Genomic DNA, 13,352 nt, shown 5'->3' with positions numbered 1-13,352 from the left:
ATATTATCAAACCAGGCCACCAGTGACACCAGTCTAGCTATTCGAATAAGATTCAACTTACAAAGAAGCTTTGTAGAGTCATGCAATTAATGATTGTAGCACAGAGTTGCAGAACACTCGCGGTAAGCTAATATTTGGTTATAGAATAGGATCCAAGGTCAGTCACACAGAGCTGCTAGTTTTAAAATGCTGCCAGTTAAGCACATTCTTCAGCAGTCCCATGATTGATTTTAAATGTGTCATTAAGTAGCGGCTGCTACCGGACCTGGGTGAAAAGGCAGGGGGACAAAAAAATAAAATAAAAAAACACTTAACTGAAATGAATGCCGCCCCTCCTTCGTCCTCCGTCCCTCCAACATCTTCCTGCACTCCAGGCCAGCAGCAGGAAGCACCCACCCTTCCAGCCTCGCATAGCCAATCACAACGCTGCAATGCAGCATTGTGATTGGTCGGAGCACCATGGATCGGGCTCAGGTGGGTACTGGAAGGGTTTGCATGATCCTCACCAGGCTGTGTAATGCAGCCTGGTGTTGACGATGCAAAGCCTGCATGACTGCTTGGCCGGCCAAGCAGTCGTACGCACTCTAGGAGAGAAAAGCACTCCTCTACCTATTACGCCAGCACCGCTCCACCCGAGAGCTACTGAAGTATATAGGAAAAAAAAATCTGTTTGTTCAGTGGGGTGACACTCCTCCGCCTTAGTGAAGAAGTCACCACTAGTGTCATTCCGTGAAAAGATGTGAATTAACAACTTTTTGTACAAGAGTGGTACAGCTCAATGGATGTGCTTCTCTGGCTGCAAATGGTAAGCATTCTTTAGTGCTCTTATTGTCAGAAATCAGTTAGGACCTGTGTGAGCAATATCAGAATTTGTATATATCAAAATGTTGTTTTAGTATTGACGGTGCAACGTTGAAGTCACCAGTTGCAAGTGGTGTATAAACGATACAACAGTAGCATATTTCATTTTAGACATCCGTCTATATATTTCTGGATTAGTCAAAATTCTATTTGTTGAATGAAAAAAATGCTTAGAGCAAAATACACCCGCTAGACACCGACAATATGTTTTAAACTATAACAGACTTCAAGTGGAATTTTCTCTATATATGTTCAGTTGATTTCAAAACACCCTTATGTGAACACTTGGAAACAGTGCAAATCATTGCCCCTCAAATAGAACGCACCTCAGTATTGGCAGCCCAGAAACATTCAACCAATTCCTTGAGAAAGAGAAGAAACCACAAAAAAAGATAAATGCATGATTCTTTGCACAAAGCATTAGAAAATACTGTGATATTTTATTTTTCTTTAAAAATGCTGCTGCAAAGTTTATACATATGTGTCCAGCCATATATATCTCCCATCATTACTTAAGGCAAAACCAAAAATGCAAAACAATGAAATTAGAAACCATTCAACCTTGCGCGCCTCTGAAGGTCAAGAATATAAGGCTGGGAAAATATTTTTTTTTCTTTTACAGATCGCAAAGTATACTGTATTTTGCTATTATTATTATAGAATTCTATGAAGAGCCTAGAAATTTGCTTTGCTTATAAACCCTCCACCGTTCCGGATGTAGTAAATTGTCTTTGACCATAAGTATTTGAAAAAGCTAAAATCATTCACTTACAGGAACTTTGTTTACCCAAATGTCACAAGCCTGGCACAATACTGTACAATCATATTGCTAGCAGAAAACAGTTTGAAGTACTAGACAGATACCGCAGCGTTTAATAACAGACGCTCCAAGAGCGTAAGGGTAAGATGGCTGGACATATTAACTCTGTAGGTTCCATTCTAGAATCTCTGAGGCAACCCACAGTTTGTCCAAAAATGGGCCAGTAAAAAATAATCATTAATACTATGTGTTGAATGAACTGGGGAATAATGCAGACTTTAGAGTTCTAACTGTTGGAGATTGGCCTTCCACCATTTATATACATGTAGAGTGCTACCTGCTCACACATATTTCAGAATTCCCTTTCCATTAACCGTTTCGTTGCTCTTACTTACTCTCCATATCAATATAAAAATAGCCAATATCTAGCGAAAGAGGTTCTTCAAAAAGTGCCGGAAAGATATCACTGTTAGAAACGCGTACTCCGAAGGCCAGGCCTTCATCCTAGACCTCATTCTTGTATTGGGGGTCGGCCACATAGGGGTACCCGCGCCACTGGCGTAGTGAAACTTGAGGAGCCCCCCCCCCCCCAGCAAGGTGGTGGAGTTGCCCCCTCCGGACTCAATCAGGAGCTCTCTGGCCGCAGTACTGTGCTGAGGGGGCCATTGGAGTTACCCCCCACCAATCTTCCACTGCGTGGGCTGCGGGGGGTCTGTGTTACACCATTGACCTACGTTGGCAATAATGATACTGTTTGATTGTTAGAAATCTGGCAACCCATTTGTTAATTTAAATATGGTGTGACGATTAGACCCCTCCTACCCGTGTCTCTTAAATGTCCACATCGGCAGCGCTACAGACGGTTCTGTAACGCCACATAAGTCACTCGTCTTTGGTTACTATCGTTTAGTGACGCAGTTAACAATTTTTGGGACACAACAGAAGCGGGCAATGATCATTCAAAAGTCTCTTGTAGTGTATACAACATGGAGGCTTTATGGTCCTGGAATTCAAATCATGATTTGAGCAATAGCTGCGCAGTGTCCATTTCTCTAAAGAGATGGGTCTGGCTGTTCTGGAATTACCCTTTTGATCCATTTTCAAATGAAATTGTACACGAGTAATTTAAAAAATCTCGTGTAAGGTGATATTATATTTTTCCTTTCTCTAGTAATGGGCATTAATTAGATGACAGTTGTAGACCGTAATTAAGCAGCGCAGTGATTGAACTATTTTTCTGACATGTTTAATCTTGATGAAATGCATGAAATACTTGCAGAGAAAGTGTTTTGCATACAGATAAGGTAAAATGCTCTTCTTAAAAAAATTAGATTTATGTATGTAGCACAGATGAACGGGCACCGTGGTCATCTGACGTCCGATGCAGCTGCTGATTGGTATGCAGCTAGCTCCCTAGATGAAAAACCTCCCAAAAACGGACTTTCCATGTTTGTTGGCAGAGCACTGCATTTTACAGAGAAGTGATGCTTCCTAAACTGTTCACGAAATGTCGGCGCTACATACAATGGTCTGTATGTTTGACTGCGATTGTGTGACTCGCCGAACCTCCTCGACAATTCTTGTGCTGCAATTTAAAACAACCTTACCGAAAATTAAATTTAAAAAACGAATCTTGGCAGAATCGGAACATGCACTTCTGTAACTTGTAAAGAGATGTTCGCATGTGATGCACTAACATTTGGCGGTATGCTCTCAGTGAAAGCATGGCATTTCCTACAAATGACTTAATTTTAAAAATCGTCTCTGTTAACCTCAGGTAATTAAAAATAACATTCTCCCCCTGTTCGGAGGGAACCAGGGTGAGCATGACTAATATATGTACATATAGTTCACAACTGAAATCACAATCATTCTAAAAGCTCTTTTCAAACTGAAAACATCAATAAAAGCTTATTATTCGTTTCAAACCAGAGTTTTGTACATTTTTTTTACAAGGTTTCTTAAATACAGTTCAGGCTGGCAAGTCATCTCTTTGCACAGAACTATACATGTTATACTGCATAGTCAGTCAGTCTTCTCTTTATTTTAAATACGTTTCTTTTGTTCCTGGATTACAGCTCAATGTAAGTCTGTCAGACAATCTCTGCCGCATAAAAGCCATTCATGGCATGGCACATTATGAACATGTTTTTTTAAAAAAAGTATTAAACCGTAGGTCATTTGCCTTGTTCCAGAACTTTCCACACATAGTGTCTTTACCACTGGGAGCATTCACTCCTTTCCAAATGACAGTACTTCTTGCCTAACTATAGCTTTCCCTGCTGCAATTTTAAAAGTATATGATATAGTAACAGCAGTGACAACTTTTCACATTTGGCAGGGGTTGAAGTTGCTGTTATATCATCAGACAGTTGCTTTGAGGGATCAGTAAGAAAATAATGACTGCCTTCTTCTGTTTTGTTGCTGTACTTTTTGTAGTTTTTTCCCCCCAAGTGGCTGGAACAATATAAAGTGGCAAAGCTATACTCTAGTAGTTGAGTGTCCATGTGGTAAATTAGTACTATTTTGGCCTCCACTAAAGGTGTTGAATGTATGCAAAGGTTGCATTCCTGTTAAAGTGTTAGGAATCATGGTGATGGTGTTTGGCGTCATAAGTGGGATGTCATCCGGGGACCTTCTCAAGGTCAGGGTGTAATCGGGTGGACATGTTAGTCTCAGGGTATCATGGGCTTGCAGAGACTCACATTCATGATCATGTTCCATCTGTTTCATCTGCAGGGACATCATTTCTTCATTCTGGATGTGTGCAATGTCGTTAGTCGTATTTCTTTGAGGGCTTGGCCGCCGGTGTGTTTCATGCCGCCTTTTGTCTTTTTTGTAATATAGCGCAGCGAATGCCAAAATATTGAGAAATAACAAGGATGCTCCTACAGCAATGGTGACACTCAGCTCTGTAGAATAATCCCGCTTGTCTTCAATAATGACAGTTGGCTCATCTGGGCCAGTTTTTTGGTTCTCCTTTGATTGCTGAGGGTTGACGGCTGGCGTCATTGCTGGTCTTTTCGTGGTTGGCCAGAGTTTTCCTGAAGATCGTCTTGTGGAATATGGGAAAGACGTCATATCCGGAGGTGGGACTTTAGTTGTTGTGGAAACATACTGGAATATTTCATTCAGATTGTGCAGATGGGGAACAAGTTCCAACCAGAAGGCAACCTTTGTTGCTCTGTAATGATCTCTCACCCTGGGCTTTAAGCCAATGTGCAAATAGAGCTGGTCCTTAGGGTTGTATTTTGACCATGCGACTTCTTCAAACCTATTCGGTTTCGTGTGGATGAATTTTGTGTCCTGCGGGACAGGCTGGTTTGGATCCCTGTAAATGAAGAAAAAGAAAAAAATCATAAAACAATGGAAACAATGATAAATGTGTTTTTCGCTTTCTTACAAAATCTTACAAAAAATTATTTTATACTTCGCTTCGACTACAGCGCTGGCAAAAAGAAAATAAGCATTTCATTCTCATGTTTTAATAAGTAGGCGTTAAATTATGCTAAAAAATAGAATTGATATCTAAAGATGTAAAATACTAGTGATAACACAGGATAGGCACAGCACAGTTATATTATTCATTACAAATCTCATAAATGTGTTTCAGAGAGTGCAGGGGAGACATTATGTAGTGACTGTTTTGCAAGATGCGAATCGCTTGAGTGACTATCAGTAGCCTTTTCTTCTAGGTTCACTCACTGGCAAAATGAAGTCACAGTGCAATAAGGCGCCCTGAGCAAAATGGCCTAATTTGCATTTAGGAATTGTGATTTGTAATCACTACCTAGAAGTCTGTCTCGAAACCTAGATTCATTGGTGCAACAGAAGGTAGATACATTTTCTCATGGTTCAAGATGCCTTGAAATAGTTTCTGACCACTAAGTCAAATGCAAACAATAAAATGAATCAGTCTGTTGGAGGTTATCCAATGAGTACTAGAATTCACATTAAGATTAGATGAGACCATTGCTCATGCTTTCATCAGTTATAGAGATGATGCTGGCAGTACCAAACATACAGGAATGGGCTGATTACAAGTTGCACAGTACTGTGTAACAGTAAAACAGCAGATTCTCCATTACATGCAGCAATTTCCCACCAGTACATGCCATTACTAGTGAAACCCAAGCCACCATTCCATGGGGTTTTACTGTATACATTTACCCTCTGCTGTGGGCGGGTGGTAAATGTTTGTCTGTGGGTGGTGTTGGGGACATGAAGGGGGTTGGGGGGTAGGAAGGGATGTGGCAAGTATGTTCTGGCGGTGAGGGGGGCACAGTATGCTTCCTCACCTCAGTAAAAAAGGGGAGTGAGAATTGACTGACCACTGCTGCAGTCAAAGGCTCATGCAATTTATTGGGCTGGTTGTGACTGAAAAAAAGGTGTGGAAAAACCTAACTATTAGGAATCAAGTGGAGAATTCCAGGAGGTCATTCTGCCTAACTGTTAATCAGACCCATTGTGTTTCATATCCTTGATCATGTGTCCATTAAGATGTGTGTCTATTGGTCAAAAGTTATATGCTTAATTGCTCGATGGACAATATAATCAAACATACCTGTGCAAAATATAATAGAAAACTTAATCAGAAAAGGAGCCAATTTTAAATTACAGTAATATCCGGAGTGCCACAATTACAGTCAGAGGAAGCATCTCCAGACCGCTAGTCATGATCCACCAGAAAACAAATTCCCAGGACAAACAGGAGAATCCAATAAAAACACAGAGGGGCTTATTACCAACGTTAAGCGATATTTAACGCTAACAATGCTCAGCAACAAATTTTATAACGCTAAGCATCGCCGGAAATTATCGCAGAGATAACTTGCTATTAGCAAGGTTTATCTCAGAAGTGATAAAAATCCTCATGCTAACTGCCAATTGAGAGATTATCGCTGGAAAACCAACGACAATCTCTCAAAGTTTGGCGTTAGCTTGATGATAGGGGCTCACAAACTTAGCAATGATATCCACCTTCCATAGGATATCATGGCTAAGTCAGGAAAATACCAGGTGTAAAAAAACAGTGCTATCCGCGGTTAGCGCTGCTTTTTTTATCACTAACGGGGTTAGCAAAATCCTTGATAATAAGAGAAATGCCGCTTAACAAAATTTCTCCTATTATTTTTCTCTGGAACGCCCCCTTTGCATCTCATTAGAGATGCAAGGGGAAGCGTAGAGAAAAAGGGTGCTAACATGCAAATTTGAGTGTTAGCACCCTGTTGCTGATAGGGAGATAACTTTATCTCTGCTTTCTTGGCTTTTAAAGCCAAAAAAGCAGAGATAAATCCCTTGATAATATGCCCCATAGTTCTGTAAAATATTTATCTCCTAACCCCAGAGTGTGATATCTCACATTGTCCTCCCACTTTTTCCTCCCTGTAATAACCTAAAAGACACAGCTGATTGTACGAATATAAGCTTTTCCTCATGTTTAGTATGAAAAGATACCAAACGCCATCTGTCTGTTCATGGGACTAGAAATGAACCTTTGTACCGGGCAGCGTCCCCTGTGAAGTGTGAGGCAGAGCGCTTTCATACATTGGTTCACGGTTCTGTTCACACACGTTTTATGACAAACTACTTTTAAGCTCAAGCTGCATTGTTCTATAAATACGACAGACCCAGAGGCAAATTCATTTATTTTCTGCACTGCCATTATGGCGTCAGTGTTAGCCACATGCTTCTACCACAGTTCCTCTCGCTTACATCCAGCAAGGAATCTTCGAGCACTCACAGTAAAAGAACAAGACGATGTCCGCCCCCATCACTGTATTGCATAAATATTCGTTTACATCACCATCATGCCAACTATCTCTGAGAATATTTAAGAGTTCCAAACAAAAACTGACTGAAATGTAAATTAGAATAAGTTCGTTTTAATATGTGTCTTTATTATGTCTCACACACTGCATAAATGGATTTCTCCTAGGTGGTAGGGCTGGAATTGGTTCACAAAACGAAAGCAGGTTACAATAGAGTAGTGTCTGGCTATAAAGGTATAAATATAGATGGGCCATGTTGGTTCATAGTGGTCAGGGACCTACCCATGTGAAACCATGGCTGAGTAGTTGTGGTTACAATGACTCAGTTCAGTAACCTTTTCTTAGGCAGAAGTAGACAACGTATATGGTAGATGGATATATGGGCATACAGCATATATGTCTTGAGTTTTGTTGTGAATTGCATTTATTGATTGACCATGAGAATTTCCCTTGGTAGATTGCTCGTGGAGCCGCATTATTATATAAGTGCTTGGAGGGCGCAACGGGTGTTTGCGCCCACTTTGCGTGTTCCGGGTCACTTTGATATTACAGAAGGGGCCAGACACTTGTGTTGCCTCTTCTGTAATACCATTTGGACTGGTACACATAAAGCGCCAGTGCTATCTTCATGGGGCTTTCCCTCATTTACAAGGGGCATGCCCCATGCAAATAGGGGAATCCCTTTGCTTCTTCACCTGTGCGTCAATACAGATGTGGGCGCAGATGCAAAGAAGCTCTCAGAAGGCGCACTGACAGAGGGTTCAAGGGAGTCCCATTGATACCCCTGACATCCTCTTGCAGGCTGGTGCAGTCACTGACTGAACCCACCTGCAACATGATCTCTAATCCAATTTAAACGTGAATTCGGGTTGACTCCTGCATTGTGAAACACAGAGTGGCATCAAAGCAGCCGCTCTGTTTTTCACAGGAATGCACTGCCCCCAGGGCAGCGCAAGTTCGCGTCTGGCCTGGGGGCACCACATTCCATGTAATAGGGCACACTTTCCCTGTTTGCACATGGTGCATCTGTTTTAACGTGCGCCAGGCACAAACAGAGAAAGTGCACCCTTAACCCTTCCCTGCTCGGCACATTCCCCTGCTGTGCTGGGGGGAGGGGGGGGACGCGTGCAGCGCTCCCATGCTCATGACGAGCTCAGCTCGTCATGAGCTACAGTGCTCCTGTGCTCATGACGAGCTCAGCTCGTCACGGCCGCACCCGTTTCTTTAGAACGCTCAGCACAGCAGGGGAATTAGCCCAGTGTGCGAGCGTTCTAAAGGCCATGACGAGCTCAGCTCGGCATGAGCATGCAAGGGGTTAACATAATAGAGCTCCAAGTATGGGTTGTCACTGAGCCGCCTCAGATACTCTTAATTTGGCATCTGACTCTAAGGGTGATCAAGAGATGCTTTTCTGATAAGTTTAATTTGCATGCAGGTGTGTCTTATAGGCATTTGGATAATGTGCCTTTATTGCATTTGAACACAAAGCAGAAGATCCAGAATGTGTTCTGTCTTTTACTGGGTGAGAAGAAGAAAAAATTCAGAAGCGTATAAACAAGTTTGACAATCAGAAATTGCAAAGAATGTCTATACAATAGGCTTTTCCATCTATTAATGTTCCGAATCTTCTATACCCACTGTAACCCCAAAGGGTGGGGGGGTTGGACAGCAGTCATATCGTTTCATGAAGGACCTTGTAGATGTGTTAAGTCAACATAAATTATTTTAGATTACATTCAAATAAATGAGGTGAAATCAAATTTATTTAAATCACCTCAAATCAAATCTTATCAAATTAGCTCCCTGTGTCTAAAGCGGTTATTATACCCATTTTCATTTTTACAAGCAGAACGCAACATCATGCTCTGGTAGGTGGGGGCGAGCTGTTCACTGTATGAGGTATTGTGACACTAGTCATAGCATGAGAAGAATGGACACTGCATTCAACCTTGTGATCAGCACAAAGTCCAGGTCATTGAGTAAGGAATAAGGAAGAATGGACAATGGAGGAGTAGAGGGCGGTGCAGTAGGAGGTGAGCTCTAGGCTGACAGCTTAGCCCTATATTATTTAGATTGATGGATATCTGTTATTTTGGTATTCCAACTACAACATTCTGTACTGGAGAATATGTTACATTGGGGTTGTGCATGATAAATGCATCTACTTGCCATAGAGTCAAGAATCACCATTCTTAGGTCATTTAAAGATCTACATCTGTCGGCTCATGTCTTATTACTTCATGCTTTGATCTTTTACATTTTGTATTACAAGGACCTCCAGGATGTTTGTACTGGGATGTATGCTTCCCAGCCTTCTGCTTAATGGAATATAGAGACTTAATCAGCAGTATCTTTGACATCCACAACAGTTAGGTAATTAAGCATCACTCTACTCTGTCTCATTGACTCAGTGCTCTGCCTTCCACAATTAATTTTGAGCATCCTTTCCATGCTTTACCATGCACTTATATGACCACTTCACTGAAAGGAGTTTGTGTCTTGGATAGCCAATATGTCAGACACATAAGCCATGATCTTCTGGCTTGAGGCTCACTAAACCAGCGGAAATGATCACCATTGGATGACCCATCATCACTGATGGGCCGGACAATCCAGGAGGACCCCTCCTGGTCACATCTAGCCTACTTGTGCTGCATGACGATCCGGGGGATTAGGCCTCCAGGCATTGGGCCTTAGAAAGCTTCTGGGGCCTCATGACAGTGGAACTCTGTGGATTGTGATGCAACTCCTTCATGACGTCGGTGCCCCTAGATTTTGACCTGAGATCCTGTCCCCTCTCCCAGAGTCTTCCTCCCCATGTTCAATAGGAGTGGAGCTTACATTAGTCAACCACTTATGGGTGTGCAGCATTCCTGGGGGCGACCAGGCCCCCTCTAGTGACTGCTGTAAGCTGATCCCGACCGTGACCAATGTGCTACACTGCCCCGGGGATACTCTGAAGTGCGGCCTGCCAAGCGTGCCTAGGAATGCCAAACTCATGATGGGTGGGGTGCTTGTTACAATGCCTGCAGCAGCAACACACTTGACCTCAATGTGAGGTCTTGAGGCATTCACTCTGCCTGTCTGACATAGGGGTTTGGCCCGGCCTTCACACATGGAGCAAATTTGACTGCCAACCCACAAATTTCAGGAGAGCACCAACAGATAGGAGCTAAGAGGTGCAGTGTTCACTCTTGCTCCCCAGAGTCTGAGCTACATGGTACAACAACAGCCAAGAGACCTTGGGATCCGGCCAACCATGTTGTTCTTGCTACCCTGCCCCACCAGAATCCTACGGGTTGAGGGAAAGGCAAGTGTGCTTGGTGGGTCAACAGGAACTTCCTCATCTCTCATCATTGGTCACAACATAGGGAGCACAAAACCATTCAGGAATGGGGTCCCCATCCCAGCTGACTTTGGACACTCCTCACCCCACCACCCCAACGAAGAGCCCGGATAAGCTCAACAAAATCCTACAGCCAACCGAAGCCTCCCAGGTGCACCTGGAAGTGAAAGTAGATACGTGGACGCAGATATTGACCACCTTTGAAATGTTCAACGAAACTCGGCAGAGCAGATCGCTCAGTACAAAAAAACTCTTTCACACCTCTTACCAAAAAAGGCCCTTTACAAAAACTACTTTGGGACCTCAAGGGGTAAATTCATTTCCTCAAAGATCACACAGAGGATGCTGAGGGGTGGGCCTTGTGCAGCCATATCAGGGTTGTGGGCCTTCCTGAGGGCAGCAAAGTCCCCTATATTGTGAACTACTTAGAGTCTCATAAGAAATGTCAAATGGGAGGTTTGATTGGGCAAAATCTGGGTATAGTTAGGAAACATTAAACATATAAGTGCATCATTATAAGGCATTATACTGTCTTATACTTATTTTTATTTATTGTCAATTTAATACATATGGTTGTATAGTGATTAACTTAGAATCACACATTTCTTTGGTCATTAGCTGAAGCTGGAGTTATGACCCATTGTTTTACTGAAAGACCATGAACGAAGTCACTAGACCGCATGTCCTACAGGTCCTGGTGCAATATTGCCTTGAATCAAAGTCAATGCCGACAATGAAATTTGGTTTCAGATGCTGCACCCTTTACCAAGCTTAAAAAGACCATGAGGCTGTTTGTAGTTAAGCGTCTCATCTAACCTATATCATAGCTGAAGAATTATTAAGGTATAAGCATTGGTTGTGTATTCACCATACTGTGTGCCTTTTGCTGATCTTCTAGTTTGATTCATGGTAGTTGGTAGATTACTATACATTTGAAACCATATTCCTGATTTCCTATTGTTTAGCCATTTAACTATGATATAGGAATCTTACATTTAATAAATAAATACACTTGACAGCATTTAGTTAGAAATATGGTCTCTGTCAATCCAAGTGGTCTAAGACAAAACATAGGAACAAGGACAGGACAGGAGCCAGGGGTACAGAACAAATCAGAAACATTAAGCAAAGTTCAGATTGTTACCAGATTGTGTGTGTAAGCTGTAAGAAAAATAATATATGTGATCATTCCCACAGCGAGTTTAAAAAGTTTCATTAACGCCTCCAGAAATACTTTCTACAAAACACGCCATCTAAAAACAGTGTGAGAAAATGAGAATTATATGAGGTGGATGGAAGTCCAACTCATTTAATTATGGCACTCTTCTTGTTAGGTCCAGTACAGGTTTCAGTAATTTAAGCCTGGGCTCAACTAGGCATACAGCCAAAAAAGTTGAAAACACAAAACAATAAAAACATTACAAATCCCACTCTAATTTATAAAATATAGAATAATGTAATTACCATAATTACACCAAAATTACAAAATCCAATAAGTTTAACTGAAGTTCTGAATATTTAAAGTTTTAAATAGAGTGACAAAAAATATTAAGCACCAACCATGTTCATTTGGTTACGCTTGACAAGTACAAATGCATGACTTAAGGTTTGCTGTGATGGAAAACGGGTCTGATACACAAACCAGGTTTGCCCCGTTTTGAAGTTTTACCTTCTGACATAGACTCTGAAATGAAAGTCCAAAATCCTTCAAGGGGCAAGGCAGCAGGCTGCGCCTGAAATGGGTTTCACAAGGCTAGATGGCCAAGGGAAAGAGTCCCGGTAAAGCTTTTGACATTTGGGGGAAAAACTCGGAAGGTCCTTCATTGGTCGGACACTTTTGGTTCCTGTGCCGGGTTACAATTTCTACCTTCGTACTTAGTCACGTTTTTGGAGCTCAGATTCTTCCAGCAGGGCACGGCTGAAAACTGCAGCTGAGAAGGGCTCCACGAGGCTGAATACATTCTCAGCAACATCCTGCTGAAATGGATTTGCTACTGCAGAAAAGCTTTGGGTGGGAGCATCCTGAATCTTTAGTCCTACGGCAATGTCACCCTGGCGTGGCAAGTTTGTCTGGTCCCGCAAACATGTTTGAAGCCAATTAGTTTTAAGGATGTTAGGAGGTTTACACTTTGACACAGCCAAGTGGACCAGGACCTCAGGACAACACTTGGGGGACAAGATTCACTCCAGCAGAAGACACCAGCAGGGACCAGGGCAGGTTCAGTTGGAACTGGTCAGCTGGGCACTTCAGGCAAAAGGTCTTCTAGCAGCTTGTTGTGTCCGTGTAGCTTAAAAGGAGGTAAGCGAACAGAGCCTTGTAGTCCTTTTTTTGATCCTGGGTACAAGTTGCAGCATGTTCAGCCTTTCAGGTTTCCTCATAGGTTTTAACAGCAGGTGCAGTCCTTCTTTTGTCTTTCACAGGTCCAGTAGTATTCTGAAGAGGGTGACCTGGGGTGCCACATTTATGCCAGGTACTCGCCTGCGGGTGGGCTGATTCCTGGCCCTCCCTAACCGATAGAGAAAAAAATTCCACGGTAACCCTACCCTTTTTTGTAGCAGTTCCTGTGATCACTACAGCATAAATACAACAGTGCCCCTCTCCACCTAAATCCAA

The 13,352-nt window shown here is 42.3% G+C and overlaps 1 protein-coding gene across 1 annotated transcript in view; it reads right to left on the bottom strand.

Annotated features, from left to right (window-relative positions):
* Window positions 1–1,281: 1,281 nt before the first annotated feature.
* Window positions 1,282–13,352, bottom strand: part of LOC147671277 (neuroligin-4, X-linked) — a 504,082-nt gene continuing 492,011 nt past the window's right edge. Inside the window, exon 5 of the mRNA XM_086948104.1 lies at window positions 1,282–4,952. Coding sequence (XP_086804230.1) covers window positions 4,103–4,952 — 850 coding nt within the window. The 3' untranslated portion in view covers window positions 1,282–4,102. The remainder of the gene's footprint in view (window positions 4,953–13,352) is intronic.

Source organism: Lissotriton vulgaris, unplaced genomic scaffold, assembly GCF_964263255.1.
Source record: "Lissotriton vulgaris unplaced genomic scaffold, aLisVul1.2 SCAFFOLD_755, whole genome shotgun sequence".
Taxonomy (NCBI): domain Eukaryota; kingdom Metazoa; phylum Chordata; class Amphibia; order Caudata; family Salamandridae; genus Lissotriton; species Lissotriton vulgaris.
This window is presented reverse-complemented; position numbering and strand designations above follow the sequence as displayed.